This window comes from Carassius auratus, chromosome 23, assembly GCF_003368295.1.
Source record: "Carassius auratus strain Wakin chromosome 23, ASM336829v1, whole genome shotgun sequence".
In the NCBI taxonomy this organism is placed as follows: domain Eukaryota; kingdom Metazoa; phylum Chordata; class Actinopteri; order Cypriniformes; family Cyprinidae; genus Carassius; species Carassius auratus.
Genome location: NC_039265.1, coordinates 3,074,009 through 3,091,270, shown reverse-complemented (window position 1 = coordinate 3,091,270; position 17,262 = coordinate 3,074,009). Strand labels below are relative to the sequence as shown.

General features: G+C 40.8%; 1 protein-coding gene across 1 annotated transcript in view; it reads right to left on the bottom strand.

The window, feature by feature from the left end:
* Positions 1-7,737: 7,737 nt before the first annotated feature.
* LOC113040991 (beta-1,4-galactosyltransferase 5) overlaps positions 7,738-17,262 on the bottom strand; it is a 19,733-nt gene continuing 10,208 nt past the window's right edge. Inside the window, exons 2-9 of the mRNA XM_026199234.1 lie at positions 15,831-15,950; positions 15,310-15,423; positions 14,881-15,008; positions 13,699-13,815; positions 13,223-13,410; positions 12,980-13,102; positions 12,078-12,179; positions 7,738-11,491 (exon numbers count right to left, since the gene is read on the bottom strand). Coding sequence (XP_026055019.1) covers positions 11,344-11,491; positions 12,078-12,179; positions 12,980-13,102; positions 13,223-13,410; positions 13,699-13,815; positions 14,881-15,008; positions 15,310-15,423; positions 15,831-15,950 — 1,040 coding nt within the window. The 3' untranslated portion in view covers positions 7,738-11,343. The remainder of the gene's footprint in view (positions 11,492-12,077; positions 12,180-12,979; positions 13,103-13,222; positions 13,411-13,698; positions 13,816-14,880; positions 15,009-15,309; positions 15,424-15,830; positions 15,951-17,262) is intronic.

Genomic DNA, 17,262 nt, shown 5'->3' with positions numbered 1-17,262 from the left:
TCAAGCTACAAATGCAGTCTAGTATACACAGGTAAATGAGGAACTTAACAAGAAACAGGCGAGGAGAGAGAGCTAAACAAATATTGAATTACTACAGAAATCTTTCATATTTGAAATGACATCTAACACTTTATTTTTAATGTCCAGTTCTCACTATTAACAAACCATTAACTATGACTTTTGTCTCAGTACACTCCTAATAAGCTGCTTCTTGTGAAGGCAACAAATTTCAGCTTTTGGATGCAGCCATTTGACAAGGTAAGGTAACAGAGGAAAAAGGAACTAAATGGAGGAAGTGAATTTAGTGGATGAAGAAAGGAACAATGCAACCAAATACATTTTTAAATAAATGTTCTAGGGCAGATCTAAAAGGTGACAAGGACAGTTTGATTGTCAAAAGTGGTCACTACAGAGAATTCCAGAGAAATAGTTTGTTTGTCGTATTAACATTTTATTATTAAAGGCTATCTTTCATATGCATGAGATCCATATTACAATGTTTTTTTTCTTTTTTTTTTTTTTGAATTAATTAAATCATCTTAGTATCATAGTAAAATTTGTATGTATTGTTAATCCAAAAACCAGAATTAGTTTGACCCTTTCCCTGTAACATATGCTTATCTTCAGGTTTTAATATCCATCACTACATTGGCTACGTGCTAACACAAACATAGACATGCAGGCTTTTTTTTTTTTTTTGTACATGCAGGCTTATTGATGGGGGCATTGTGTGTAATGTTTTGGCACAGGATGTATACATACACCATAGTACAAACCACTATTATTACAAGGCAGAGCAAACACGACATGTCTAAATATTTGTTTGAGAATTGTGTGCATTTCTGTTTCAGCTTATGGATATCTCTCAACAGGAGAGTGTTTATATGTGGGATAAGAGGACAAAGAACAAATATACGAGCATTCTTGTGAATTCAAAAGCTCCCATTTCATTGAAATCATAAACTCATATACACTGATCGGATCTCATCCAAAGCTTCTTACATGATTGATCTCATCATATCTCATTGCTTTGATTCATCAAATCCGTCTTTAAATCTGTATTTATCCATTGTACAAGCAGTGATCATAACCTAATTCCCAGTTTTTTTTTTTTTTTTTTTTTTTGTAAAAGACACAATTCTCCATTAATTCAGACTCTATTGATATATTGTATATATTGGATTGTGTTTTCAATTCTGGAATTTAAACTACATCAAATCCCTTTGAGTTAATTACTTCCCTCATAGGCCATGTAGATTTATCATTTGGCATAATGGAATAAAGCTGTCCTTACATAGTGGAAGGCAAGGGTAGTCAAAAGATAATTACGTCGTCATTAGGATTGCCAATTAACTTCAGAAATGGAGGTAATAAGGTACAACTGGGATTATTTATCAGAAAATAAAGGACAGAATAAGGGAAGATAAAGATATTTGTATTGTAGCATTATGTATGCCTGCAGTTATAAAGTTCTCAGAAATCATCACATTTGCTTTGCTTAACTTATTTATGTACAATTATTCTAAAAATTTCACCAAAATTTTTTATTTCACCAAAAATAAATAAATAAATAAATAAAAAATGTAATTGGCTTGAGTAAATTGTACCATTATAGTACTGGTGAAAAAACTGTGAAATTACATATATACAAATGGCATGACATTTGAAAACATAACATCTGAAGGTCTATGAAACGTCAGTCAATAAAGCATTTTTTTAAACAATGGTACTTAAGTCTTTTAACTAAAACTTTATTGCAACCTGTGATGAGTGGGGCGGGGGAGTGATTTGGAAATGAGCGACATCTGCTCCACTCACCGGTTCCTACTGGCGAAGTACCTGCTTTTTGGTGTGTTCGCATCGCAGGAATGTATTTAGTTCTGAGAACTCTGGTTGGGGGAACTAATTTCACTCCTACTTCAGAGTAGGGTCTAAAACTGTACTATAGGAAATACCAGTGATGCAAGTGTACACTGTTTGACAAACACATGTGAAACACTGGCTACCCACCATTTTTTAAAACCCATGTAAAAATATTTTTTTCCATGAACATGGAAAACTTTTTTTCACTTTATCTCCTGCCTGAAACTAAGTACTACTATAGAAACTGCTGAGAACTAGGCATCCTGGAGGAAATGGTTTGTGATCAGGGAACCCAATTTATTTCCTTCAGTGTGTGCCTTACCTCTGTGACGATTCGTGTATCAGAGAGACACAGGAGAGAGTAAGAGAACCAATTGCAGGTATTTATTATATATTCAGGGTAATCCAATTCGTGGTCAAACAGTTAAAGGTCACAGCCAAAAAGACAGTCCAAAAATAAACAAACAAATAAAAAAAGGAGGGAACAGGAAAGGAACTCGGAAGAAGAGATAACAAAGGGGAATCTCGGATGACGAGCAAGCTGAATAACACGAAAGGTAAGGACTCCATACAAACAACAGGAAAAGACTGGAATAAATAGGGGCGGAGGATCAGGGTGAGGGACGGAGGGCCAGATAAAATGGTAAAACAGAGACAAGAGGACCTGGTAGAATGGGGAAACAGAGACAAGACGACCAGGTAAAATGGGGAAACAGAGACAAGACGACCAGGTAAAATGGGGAAACAGAGACAAGACGACCAGGTAAAATGGGGAAACAGAGACAAGAGAAGTGCAACACAAAACAAGGAGTCCTGGAGGGTGGTGGACCGGCGGAGGATCAGGGGGAGGGACGGAGGGCCAGGTCCTTGGAGGGAAACAGAACGAAAGATACAGACAAGAAACCCAGGAGGGAGGTGGACCGGCGGAGGATCAGGGGAGGGACGGAGGGCCAGGTCCATAGGAGGAAGACAGACAGAAAAAAAAAAAAAACACAAAAACATAAGTCCACGTAGGACATCACGTGACGCCCACCAGGGCGGAGCAGAAGACCACCACAACCGTGTGGTGAGGGCAGAAGCCCCCCAGGGCGGAGCAGAAGACCACCAGAACCGTGTGGTCAGAGCGGAAGCCCCCCAGGGAAGAGCAGAAGACCACCACAATCATGTGGCCGGGAAGGACGCCCCCCAGGGCTGAGCAGAAGACCACCACATCCTTGTGGTAGAGGCAGAAAGTCCCCAGGGTATAGCAGAAGACCACCACAACCGTGTGGTCAGGGCGGAAGCCCCCCAGGGCGGAGCAGAAGACCACCACATCTGTGCGGCCGGACCAACAGGAGGACAAATCTGGTTGGGCAATTCTGAAACATAGAACAAGAACATGTTAGGGGTAGCCTAAGTGGCCCCAACAGGAACAGTCGGGTGCTCAGAGAGTTCAACTGAGACATGATGATTCTCTGGAAGTTCCGCAGAGGTGAGGAGAGACTCTGGTAGTTCATCAGAGCTGTGGAGAGGCTCAGGTAGTTCCACAGAGAAGTGACGAAACTCTGGTAATCCTATGGTGCTTATACGGGATTCTAGAAGATGGGTGATGACTTGACTCTGCTCATGAAGATTATTGGTGACTTGAATTCTCCCATTAAGAACCCCGTGGACTTGACTCTGTCCTTGAAGATCACCAGTGACTTGACTCTGTCCTTGAAGATCACCAGTGACCTGACTCTGTCCTTGAAGATCACCAGTGACCTGACTCTGTCCTTGAAGATCACCAGTGACTTGACTCTGTCCTTGAAGATCACCAGTGACCTGACTCTGTCCTTGAAGATCACCAGTGACTTGACTCTGTCCTTGAAGATCACCAGTGACTTGACTCTGTCCTTGAAGGTCAACGGTGACTAGCCTTGACTCTGGAAGGTCCACGGTAACAAGCCCTGACTCTGGAAGGTCAATGGTGACAAGTCCTGACTCTGGAAGGTCAACGGTGACTAGCCCTGATTCTGGAAGGTCAAAGGTGACTAACCCTGACTCTGGAAGGTCAATGGTGACTAACCCTGACTCTGGAGGTTCCACGAGCCCCTGACTCAACTCTGGAAGGTCAACAGGAACTGACCCTGACTCTGAAAGGTCAACAGTGACTGACCCTGACTCTGGAAAGTCGATGGTGACTAGCCCTAACTCTGGAAGGTCGACGGTGACTAACCCTGACTCTGGAGGGTCCATGAGCACCTGACTCGACTCTGGAGGGTCCACGAGCATCTGACTCAACTTAGAAGGGTCAACCGGAACCTGCCTCAACTCAGGAAATTCAATGGGCACCTGACTCGACTCTGGAGGTCAACATGAACTAGCCCTGACTCTGGAAGGTCAACGGTGATTAACCCTGACTCTGGAAGGTCAACGGTAACTAACCCTGACTCTGGAAGGTCGACGGTGATTAACCCTGACTCTGGAAGGTCAACAGTGACTAAACCTGACTCTGGAGGGTCCATGAGCACCTGACTCAACTCTGGAGGGTCCATGAGCACCTGTCTCGACTCTGGAGGGTCAACCGGAACCTGACTCAACTCTGGAGAATCAACAGGGACCTGACTCAACTCTGGAGAATCAACGGGGACCTGACTCAACTCGAGAGAGTTAACGGGGACCTGACTCAACTCAGGAAAGCCCACTGTAGCTGCCATCCTCTGCAGTGGCTCCAGGCTGGCGGCCATCTTGTGCAGTGGCACTGGGTTGGTGGCCATCTTGCACTGTGGTGCTGGTTCAGCAGACGTGACATGAACCGTCTCTGGATCAGTAGACGTGACGTGAACACTCCTGGGCACTGGGCTGGTGACCACTTTGTGCTGTGGTGCTGTGCTGGCGTCCATCTTGCCTCGTGGCGCTGGGCTGACGGCCATCTTGTGCGGTGTCGCTGGACCTGCGGCCATCATGGGCAGCGGTGCTGGGCTGGCGGCCATTCTGCGCAGTGGCTCTGGGCTGGCGGCCATCTTGTGCTGTGGAGCTGGGCTGGCTTCCATCTTACCTCGTGGCGCTGAGCTGGCGGCCATCTTGTGTTGTGGTGTTGGGCTGGCTTCCATCTTGCCTCGTGGTGCTGGGTTGGTGGCCATTCTGTGCAATAGTTCTGAATCAGCGGCCGTTCTGCGCAGCGGCGCTGGGCTGGCGGCCATCTTGTGCAGCGGCACTGGACTGGTGGCCATCTTGTGCACCGGCGCTGGCTCGGCAGACTTGCGCCTCCTTTCCCCTCTCTGTCCACAATGGTGAGACGGCGGTTCCCAACCAAACTCAGGGTCGCCGGTGGGCCATATTGGAGAGTGATGCCGGACCTCCTCTCGACCACTCACTCCTGAGCGACCTCCCCTGGTCCCACGGAACACAACCAGGCGAGTACCCTCGTACCCATTCCTCGCCTGCTCGGTGAGTGGGGAGGAAATGTGAATAGACATACCACTGGATCTCTGTTTAGTAATGGAGTCCTTTTGTGCCTATTCGTGTATCAGAGAGACACAGGAGAGAGTAAGAGATCCAATTGCAGGTATTTATTATATATTCAGGGTATACAATTCGTGGTAAAGCAAGCAGAGGTCAAAGCCAAAAAGACAGTCCAAAAATAAACAAACAAATAAACAAAGGAGGGAACAGGAAAGGAACTCGGAAGACGAGAAGACAAAGGTGAATCTCGGATGACGAGCAGGCTGATTAACACAAAAGGTAAGGACTCCATACAAACAACAGGAAAAGATTGGAATATATAGGGAGGCTAATGACAATAGATTTCCTGCACCTGGTGCAATTAACAGGAGTGCAATTACTGTGAAGACAGGACCAGACTAGAGGAATTCTAGTGCCTATGGTGAAGTGCCTGAGGGGAAGTGAGGCCACTAGTGGACACCCAGGGAAACAGAGACTAGACAGCGTGACAACCTCAGGCAACCATCCGCAATCAATTGGACATTCAACTCTTCCACTGGGATGAGCCCTTTCTGTTGCATGCTGGGATATCAGTGAAGAGGAATTCTTGGTCAGGGAACTGACATTTTGAAGACCTCTCCAATGTCCGATTTTCATCAAAAACACTCTCTCAAACCAGCACTTATAAAACAAGAGCGAGTAGTCATGTGAGTCTATGAAGCATCAGGAGACACTCATCATCTGCCATTTCTCATCGATGCCACCAGAGGTCTAATCTAGGTGATTGTTCTTTCAGCCTAATTTCGATGTTGGACTGCCCATGTATTTTGTGCATCACCCCTGCCTCATTTTGACTACTGGATTGTCCTTTTAGTTTAAATGAATGAATTAAATAAATGAATCTGCACATGATTTCAGACCCTCACTCGACTTATGAGGGTCCTTTTTACAAAAGGAAAGAAATAGCAGAAAGGAAGGCGATACACAAAGCTGAATCTGGAGTGGAAAAACGATTATAGGAATAAAATGTAGATGACAATCGAGAAAAAAAGTTAAACAATATTACATTTTAAATGTTCATATCATTCAGTTTTGGTTTGTCTATTGGTTATATTTTATATTTACAATATTACTACTATATTTAATCTGTTGTAGTAGTTAAAGAGTATTTAAATTTCATTTGATCAAATTCACAACGTCTCTATGATTGGCTGGTTATTCATTCAAGTGTCCGACATATAAAAAAAAGTTATATCTCTACAAAATATAACTTTTGGGGGTTGAATAATTTTGAACATGAATGTTTCAAGCAAATAAGATTTTATTTTTCTGTTGATGCAATGTGTCCTCAAAATCACTATCTATAATACATAATAAACTTTCTGAAGTTTGCTGATGCCTTAGTTGAACCGTTTTCAGTTTTTGAACTTGGCACCAGGATGCCTTGCAGGTCAGGTGAATTAGGTCATTGCAACAATTATCATTATTATTATTATTATTATTATTATTATTATTATATGTTTAATTAATATCATTGATATTATATATATAAAAAAGGAAAATAGTAATTATAAATATATATGTACATCCATATCCCATGAAGCTATATGACTGCTGTTTCAGTTCCTTATCCATGCACACCTGAAGAGGTCCATTCAGAAACTCATTCATGCTGAGTGAAAACTGTTTGACAATCATGATCTTTGAGTCTCTGCAGCTGTCTGTTGAAAAGAAGCAGATGAGCACTGAATGCTGTTTAAATGGGGAGCGTTATTTTTAGGGAATAGCTCAAAGGATTTCTCTGTTTCAGTGCAGCATCTGATTAAACGGCAGATGGGGACCGGATGATGACAGTGTAAGTGAAAAGTTCAGCATAATTTCAAGTGAAATGTTTGACTGAAATCAAAATGAACTATTTATAGTACTTTCTTAACACATTTCTCTGGCACAAGCCTGCTGTTCATCAGAAGAAGGGAAAAGCATGTAACCATTTTATCATTGCTTCAAAAACCAAGCCTTCATACTTTCCAAACTCAAACTTGTCACTGTTGTTTTATTTTTTTATTTTTATGAATACCGTGTGACATTGGTTGCAAATGTCTCATGTATAGTTGGATGCTGTCAAACATATGTACACTTACAAACATCAAACAGATATATAATGGAGAGGGGGAATTTACAGAAGATAACCGAAAAATACACTACACTAAGGTGTTAGACAGCAAAAGGTTATAAACCTAATGTTATATAAAAAAAATGCAATGTATTCTTACCTAAATCACATTTTCCACATCATGCCAATACACACACATACATGTACATATACATATACGTTGAGAGTGGCCTATGGTACTAAAACCTTAAACATGATTAAAACTTTTGTATCATCAATATTTGCAATTCAGTTTATTGCCACTAGAATATTATCCGCTTCAGCTTGAGCATTCAAACACACCAAACAACAAAAGATATTGCTTAAAGTCACTTTTATTGGTGCACATCAGTCATTTCAACAATGATAATAGAAAAACAAAAGATCTCACATCATAGAAAGTGTCTCTACTAAAAGATATGTTCATACAGAAACACTAAGGCTGAGACGTATTGTACGAGTGGCAGATGGCTTCACTTCAAGGAGACCTGATCCCCTTCTAATGGACGACAACATCTCATTTTCTCATTACATTTCAGTTGTCTTCATAATATACAAATGATGTTGAATGTTTCATTTCCAGATGCAAAGATTTGGAAATTGAATGTGTTTGGCAGACAAAGTAAGATACACGATAATGTCATAATTATCATCACGAATGATCATAAAAACAGTATTTAAGGCCTGTTATGATTAAAAGGAAACAAATGTTGCAGTGAATAGATTATTAAATCCAGCTCGTACCGCTCATGGCATTCACAGAGAGGTCAATGGCACCAAATCATTGTCTGACTTAAGGGCTCCAAATCCTTTCTTAACAGTAAGTCAGTCTTTGAAGTTCCTTTATATGACCCCCCCCCCCACCCCCCACCCCCCAAAAAAACACACACTACACAATATGCACAAGTGAATAAACACATTAACACATTAAATATATTTGCTTATAAAAAATAAAACATGATTATATCGAATAAATTAGCAGGTTTTAAGGCAGCCAGTTGTTCAAGGGATGGCTCGCGGCCTCCCTGTCATTTCATCTGGAGCAGAGCGGGTTATATAGTGGGCTGGAGTGTGCCAATGACGGGGCCCTTAAAGAAGATCGGACAGGACCAGTAGGATGTTCTGTCTTATCTCTGATTTGTGATCAGTGTTGTGTTTTCTTTTATCTGTAAGTTAAATAACCCAGCGGGAGCAAGAGGTTTTGATTCCATTAAAAAAAACATATAACACTTATAAAGTGAGGAACAAATCATTATGGATATTAATCATAAATTAAAAAAAAAATCCTGTTGGAATAAACTGAAACTTCTTTGGAAATTTTCCAAAGAATAATAATAATATAAAATAAAAAGATCCTTAATTTCCTACAATGTGCCCAGTTTTTACAGACACACAGTGTAGATATTTTTCCAAACCAAACTTGTCAAGCAAGAGCTCATTTTATTGGTCACTTGGTTTGTGGCATCATGCTGGGATCTTGTTATGTTGCATTGGGCTTGGACATTTTGTGTGAGAATATTAATCGCTAGTAGTTAAACGAGATAAAAGGACCCCAAACATTGGCGCAAAACTCCACGAGCGTCAGACACAGAGAGAATCAAACATTAGACAGATCTGCTTGAGCGCACGTCCAGCTAAACACAATTGACCTGCTACAGGGATAGATTACGCTGCCGAGATGCTCAATGAGGCAAGAGTGTAATTAGATTCAATCCCGTCTAATTATCTGTTACAGGACAGAAGTACCACGGCAGCACAGTACTAATGTGTGTGAGGTCAGCACCATTGGTTATCAGGACAGGATACGTTCACTGGGCGCTCAAGAACCCTCTCTCTAACTTTCTCATTCTCTCGTGTCATCATCCGAAACAGCCGTCCATTCAGTTCAACAGCAAAAGACTCTCTTCCCAAGATCAGCCTCACATTGTACACGATAAGAAACATATTTCAGTGCTTGTTTTTACATCACAGTTATCTCTCTTGATCGGTTTCCCTCAAAATAATCACACTTGCAGTAAAACAAGAAAAAACGAACTAAAATAATAAAAAAAATTAAAAAAAGGAATGAACAAATACGAGGTCCAGCCTCTGTGATTTGATGAATGCACATGAACACGCTCACAAATACGCATTACCAAGCCTCTAAGGTCTCTAAACGACATAAACACATGTCATGATAATGTGCTATTACAGTGGAATGAAAGCAAAGGGCCTCATTTATGGTTTATAAATGACTGACATGGACAGCGATATTATAAAACACAAGCAGGACCAATTTCTGTGCGAGTTGTTCATAAAATAAGTGGCATTCATTTCAATGCAACTAACTATAATGTTTTCATGAATGACAACACAGAAATCCAGCCTGCTTTCACGAATGGAAACTATCTCTATATTATTTGCATGTGTTGTTGAATGCAAGTGGTTTCACGAATGAGGCCCAAAGTGTCTCTAATAGAGTTGCTCCGTCAGTTCATCCGAATTCAGTTCAAGAGATTAGCTGGCAATAACACTCAGAATTAAACAAAGTCAAATATTTGCTCTAGTAAAACTCAGTAGCCTTTTATAATGTCATCAGAGGTGAGGTGACTACACATGCAGAGAGGCACCAGGATATTGCTCAAAATGCAAAGCATGTGGATTTGACTGTGAAGGGCAGTGCATGGGAAACACTTATCTACACAACGCAAGCAGGAACTAATGGAAAAACCTCCCTCTGTAAGCACAAACAACAGAGCGTTTGTTCGACAGACAATCCAGTGTTTTTAAACGACCAGCAGACCCACATAAGTACAGCTTGACAAATCTCAAAACTAACAAGTCAGCTGGTCCTAATCTAGCTCCAATGACACATATCCCCAATTTTGTTGGCATTGTGGTGGTTTTGTACGGCTCTTAAGACCTCGTTTTGTGGATTTGGGCCACATCTATTAGATCTGATGTGCTGGTGTACTCCGAAGAGTTGAGAAAACTCACTTTAGCAGATTTAAGGATTAAAAATGACTGTACAAATGAGAATATCTGTTCATAGATGAGGCCCAAATTGAATGAACTCAACTGAATGTCCACCTCTCAATGCCACCTGCCCCTCATTAGAAATAGCAAGTAGCAAATCATAAACTAAAAGCTTCTGGCCATTTACAAAGGTACAAGGCCTTTGATATGCCCCAACTTCCTGTTTTAGTGGACGATAGAAAATGACACAGTGCTTGTCAAGCCATTTCATGGGGTCATGCTAATGTCGAGAAAACTCTGTGATGAACGGTATGCACTGTGGAAGATGAGCGTGTTTGTATTGTACAGCTAAAATGATCGAGGGTGTTCGTTTCCACGTTTCATGAGTGAATACTCACACTTAAACCCGTGATGTTAGTAGCATCTACCGTAAGTATCAGTGCATGCTTATTTATGCTATATTTAATAAATATTTGAATCTGCATTTATTCGTTTCTATCCTAACGCACAGAACCAGCTGCGCATGTGTCTGGCAGAGAAAAGGGCATATCCCTCAACTCCTGCAATGGCTATTCTGAAGTCGTTTAGCATAATTGTCATCAACTTGTTCAATAGCGTTCCTCATTCATGCTGTAAACATGTGACCCCCCCCCCCCCAGGCGAAGTCTGATTAGAAGACATGTCGGATCTGATTGGTCTGATGAGGATAAACCAGCAGACCCTTTCACATGACAGACGGACGGTGACAAAGGAAAACAACAAACAAAACCAAACTGTGGTCAGATTAGCTCAAAAAATGACGTACAAAAAAACATAATAATTATAATAAAAAAAAAAAAAATAAAATAAAAATATAAAAAAAATGCTCAGTGCATAAACGATTTAAGGAATCCCCCCCCCCCCCCAAAACTTCCTAATAATAATTAATAAGGATGTCGTATGATGTGGCGTGGGTCTGTCGTGTGGTGTCAGTAGTCGGTGACGGGGGCCAGGTCTCGACTGAGCGACACTGACACATTAGTGTACAGACTCCTCCGGGACACTAGAGGGGAGTAATTCAAGTTATTCAGGCCGTCCAGGCTCTGTCTCTCCTTGGATCTACGGAGCAACTTGTATCTGAAAAACAAAAGGAGAAAATGTGTTTTCAGCAGCATGTCAAAAACTTATTCAGCCTTGGCTTTCAATCCAATATTGAAACACAAGCAGAACAAATTATAATGTAATTACAGTTATTAAATTTTAATGTAAATCATTCAAAAAAGCATGAGCAGTCTGTAAAACTATTTTATTTCACATTTTAGTTTGGGGTCTCATTATTAACTATAAGTTTTCCCTCAGTAAACTCCTGCACATTAATAGTCAGTGAGGTAGTTGTTATGTTAAAGCGTGGTGCAGGATTAAGGGTCTAAAATATGCTAATTTTATGCTAACACTTTCATTTAGTTCAATTTACACAGCAATGGATTTTAGAAAGATAAACACAGAAATCTGGTGTACATGTTTTTTCCGAATAAGGCATAATCTTACAAAAGACTGGGCTTTTTCAATGAAATTCAATTCAATGCAACTATTTGCATAATAATTGTTTATGTAAGAGCCATTGCATTCTGTTACCCAACTACTGGATGTTAACTGCATGCGCTCAGGATGTCGTCTGAAATATGACAAAATAAATATTTCGAAAGGTCTGTTCTCATCTTACCTGCCCAGAAACTGGACTTCCCCGCGGTGGTGGTGTGGTATAGACATATAACGCCCAGTGTCTCCACGAGGTCGACTTACTTTGTAGCCAGCAAACTGAACCCTGGAAAAAATACATACGAGCGTCAACTATGTTCAAGTCACTGCAAAAAAGTGAAGGACTATTTACATTATTAACTTTTTATGACACAAACTTTACTGTATAGATGCAACATCATGCAAAAGATATTGTTCTCTGCATTTAACCCATTCAAAGTGCACACACACACACACACACCGTGAACATCATTTATGCTGCGGCGCCCGAGGAGCACTTGGGGTTCGGTGCTTTGCTCAAGGACACCTCAGTCGTGATATTTCCAGCCCGAGACTTTATGGGTTAGGAGTCAAACTCACTAACCACTAGGCCACAACTTCCCCTTATTGACAATTCTTAATAAACTACAATCATGATGTCAGTTTCATACAAATGTACTGACAGTAAATTGATTTTAGTATACTTTCTACATGAAACTTAGAAAACATCCTTGAGCTTTACTCAAGTTTACTTCTCAATACAATAAATAATTTAAGTACGCAATAAGATGAAATGGCAGTGTACTTCTTTTTAAGAGTAATGGTCACCATGTGAAACACAATTAGGCTTTGAAAATCAAAAGTGCTCATTTGTTTCAGTGTAATCCATCTTAATTGAGGGGAAATTACTGAGCGCACCTTTAACGTCCGTTGGCAGTCATTCCTTTGATAGTAAGTACTGTACATTTATTGGGATCCAGATAGTCCAGTCCAGTACAGGAAGTGTTATTATCATCTTTTACAGTAAACCAGCTGCTAGACCACTTTTGTGGGAGTGTCTCTTTGGGGGAAAACCCGAGTTAATTGCGTTGCACAATCCCACCGTACCTGTTCCAAAGGTCGTCGTCTTCCCCTCCCCAGCCCCAGAATGCATTGGGAAAGCCGTTTATCTTCCTGAACTGCTCCACGGTGAGTCCACTCACACCTCCAAAGAACTCCTCATAGGGAAGCCTGCATGTTCAGAGAGATACCAGTCTTTATTCTCCACCAAACCTCATTCAGAATTCATACGCAGACCCAACAACATTTCAAAATCACACGTAGAGAAAACAGCATGTTATACAAACGTACATGTACGAGTACTTGTTGAGTTTGACCGCAAAGTGTCTCGGCATCTCACCACAACCATAGTAGTTGCGGTCGTTTTCCAGAATGTGGTCAACATCGTGAAATATCACACAATCCCAGTTCAAGTCCTTCATGGCCTCTTTGAACCCGACATTAAACAGCATGGCACGATTGAACGGTTCATTTCCTGCCTGTGGACACACAAACAGTATTTCCTTTACGTCTTACCAATACTTTAAAAGAGATTTTACAATGGAACAGGACTGCTTTAGTGTTGCTCATGATACAGACAGTAACACTGAATTAATGTGTAGTGCATTAATCATTTGTACAAGTCATCTTATGTTGTGCTGTGTTAACGTGGGACGATATTGAATAGTTTGACAAATGGTGTGACAGATATTATGGGTCAGAACACAAACAGTTCTTGCAGTGTACAAATCTTCAGGTGTACGGTCTGACAGATTTATGTTCCTCACCTGTTCAATGATGTAGAAACCGAACTGCAGTCTCTGCCTCTGAAGCGCTGGGATCAGATGGCGGAAAAGTATGGGAAGGTGCTCATGGCGATCACGGAAAGGAACCAAGATGGCCACCTAAATGATCGCAAAACAATGAAGAAATATCAGTTATCGGTGTCAAAGATCCTCAAAGTTCATCATTTGACCACATTTCTAAAACTGCTACAATGTCAAAGATGCATTTGTATGTGTGAGTCACCCAAGGTGATAAACATTGAGTATTTAAAGATATGTTTGGTGTTTTTCCAATATTGGAAATATCTTAATGATTTTAGTGCACTTTCTGTTTAGATGTGTTTTAAAGTTTGTCCCAGTTTTGTATCTGATTTCAAAGTCACAAATGCTAAAGGAATGAATGAATGGATAATAATAATAATAAAAAAAAATGAAATACTGATAACAGTTTTATTCATTTCCATGAAATACTTCACTTTTGAGTTAATCATTTCCTAAGTCAGATTAGATGATTAAACTGCTTCTTTCCACTGTCCCATATGAGTTTTAAATAGTCTTAGAAATTATATTTATTTTTATGTTAGGTTATGTATAACAATTTGTGTATTACTATATCGAAGCATGTTTACAAAACTACATTTGATTAAAAAATAATAATAATAATCTTCTGCTTCTTGCATAAATCATTTTAATTTGGCAACAACGGTTTTTAGCAGAAGCATTAATTCCCAAATGAAAACTGGAGAAGCGAATAACAGGCATTTAAGTCTGTAACTTTTTTAGTGTTCAATATGTACAGAATTTCTATAATAAGCAAGAACACCACAAATCCATTTTCCAAACGGTGTTTTTGTCTTGTCCTGAAACACTAGGGTACACCTATAGTAAGTGTTTATATTTGGACTGTTTAGACTGGTTTGGATAGGTACCGCGGTGGAGCAGCTCAGTACCTGTGTGATTAGAGAGAAGTAGCTCCGGCTACAATGTTCGTCCGCAAGATGGACACAGTTCAGTTTATTAACCGCTAGAGTGGAAAAAGTTACGGACTGCAGCTTTAAAAAAAGTAACAGACTCAACCCACCTGCAACACTTTTCGTGAAGCACACTTTCACACTTACAACCACAAAAAGGAACAAAAAAAGAAACAGGGGAGAGAGAGAGACAGCTTCCGTTTTTATGACGCACCTTCCAGCGTGGGAGACAGTCGTGGGGTTTCCAGTGGCCCCCGAGTGACACACTTGGATCTGCCTTCCTGAGAAGTCTCTCAACCTCCTCTAGAGCGATCTCACTCATGTTCACCTTCATCTTGCCCTCTGACACACAGGAAGAGCCCATCAGAACAGAGCACATTCACTGGAATCACAGCTAAAGTCACAAACAAACTCTACTGCAAACCCGTTTCAAAATGTTTATTTGGAAGCCATTTCATATTTAACGTCAGTTGGTTATTTCGTAATAACTCCCTTCAGGTTGAGACAAGTCAACTTCATTCTTTCATCAACAAACACAAAGAGCAAGGAAATGACTCTCAGGAGCTCATTCGCTGAATGTCATGCAGTGCATCTGAAGTGTGTTTCCCAGAGGAGCAGAGAAAGCTCAGGTTCCTGCACTTACTCATGGAGGGCAGTTTCTCCGGGCAGACCTGGTCAGGCTTGTACGTGAAGCCCTCCGGGAGGTAAGGGGTGCTGGGGACATCTGTCTCGCTCGAGTTAAACTCATATGTGTAGTCTAGAAAACAAGAGATCACACATTCATACAGCAACACATTACAAACATCCCAACTGCTGTCTCTTCCCAAGAACCAGCAGTTCTTTGCTTTCTTTCTTTCTCTGTGAGACCACATACTTCATAAACCCTGCTGTTATCCCACCCTGGACTTTGCAGAGATGTTTGGGGTTTTGGTCATGAAAACGCCTCTTTTGGTTTTGTAGATATACGTTTACTAGTGTACATTCAAAGACACAATGCAGACATGTTTTATAATACATCTCATTAAAGATTTTCACTAAATCAGTTTTGCAGAGTTGTGGGCTAACTGTGCTGTTTTCAGGAGGATGTAATGCTCTCTGCTGACGGGATGTCCTGTAGGAAGGAAGATTAGAGGTCTGTTCTCTGCTCTCCGTGAGGTTTGGTACCTGTGCTGTTGATGCTGTAGGCACTGCGCACCACCTGCTCAAGAACCTGCGCTCCCATGTACTTCACATTCTCACGGATCTGGATCCCACGTGCCTGGACCATGAACAGGTACTCATTCACTGAGAGAGAGAAAGAGAAGAAGAGAGAGTTATTATCATCAGAACAGCTGCATATATACTGACACCACACATCATGATGGTGTGAGATCGGCGCTGTAACATTCACGTCAGCAAGACAACAACAAGAGAGAAGAAGAGGAATGTTTCACCTAGAAATGTTCTTTCTTATGTTATGTTATGTAGATCAAAAGGGAGATGATAAAAATGATTCTCATGCTGCACTTTTACCATATATAAGTAAATGGTGACTAGATGATGTTAAACACACACACACACACACACACATACACAAATATACCATAACCGTAGTCCACATGAATGCAGTAATAATCTTGAACACTATACAGTATAATAATTATGGACACATACTGTAATTCTGCCAAATAGAACAAGTGCAGACTGAACTGTTTTCACAGAAGTGTTGTTTGGTGAGAGTCCCACAGGCTGTGTGTTTAACAGATTCCACACACTTTCACATGCTGTAAAACAACAACCTCATTTTCCGGCTTTAATGTTTCATTTTTGCATTAACACGGGAAAATAAGTGCAAGCCTACAGCGCTGGACTCCGTACTTTATGAGTGTGTGTGTGTGTGTGTGTGTGTCCTGCGCAGTCACAAGGCCATGCTGATAAAGCAGATACAATGGCTCTTTATGTGCTGGTAGGACCGTCCCTCAGATAACCCACACAACTTTATGCTCACACTCTACTGTGTGTGTGTGTGTGTGTGTGTGTGTGTGTGTGTGTGTGTGTGTGTGTGTGTGTGCATCTTTAGAACAGTTTTATAACCGTGCAATTCCTCCTGTTACACACTGCACCCGTTTACTGTTCATGATCACAAACCTCATTTCATACAGAAGCACTGGGAGAATGGGTGGTACATGGCTGTGCTTAATAATGGATACCTTCCATGTTTCTTCCTTTTTTTCACACACACTCATGCTAGAACAGATTTGTTCATGCTGAGCAAATCTAAAACCTCCTCAAGGCATATCTTCTAAATATACACGAGCTGCTGTATAGATTCATATAAATACTGTAATTGCACATTCCCAAAACATTACAACATTGTCTTTTGAATGGTGCAGTAAAATAAGCTGGAGTCTAAACAACACCCAAACATTTACAAGATCTGATTTGGGACTCTTTCTAATGGAATGACTAGATGGGAATTGCATTTCTTTTTAAAGCACAACAGCACACCAAGCTTTAGCTTAACATCTCATGACCTATAAACTACAGTACAGAGCATCAATCAGCTTTTTATTAAAACCAGTTTATAGCACTAATACAACAATGACCCGTGTCCATA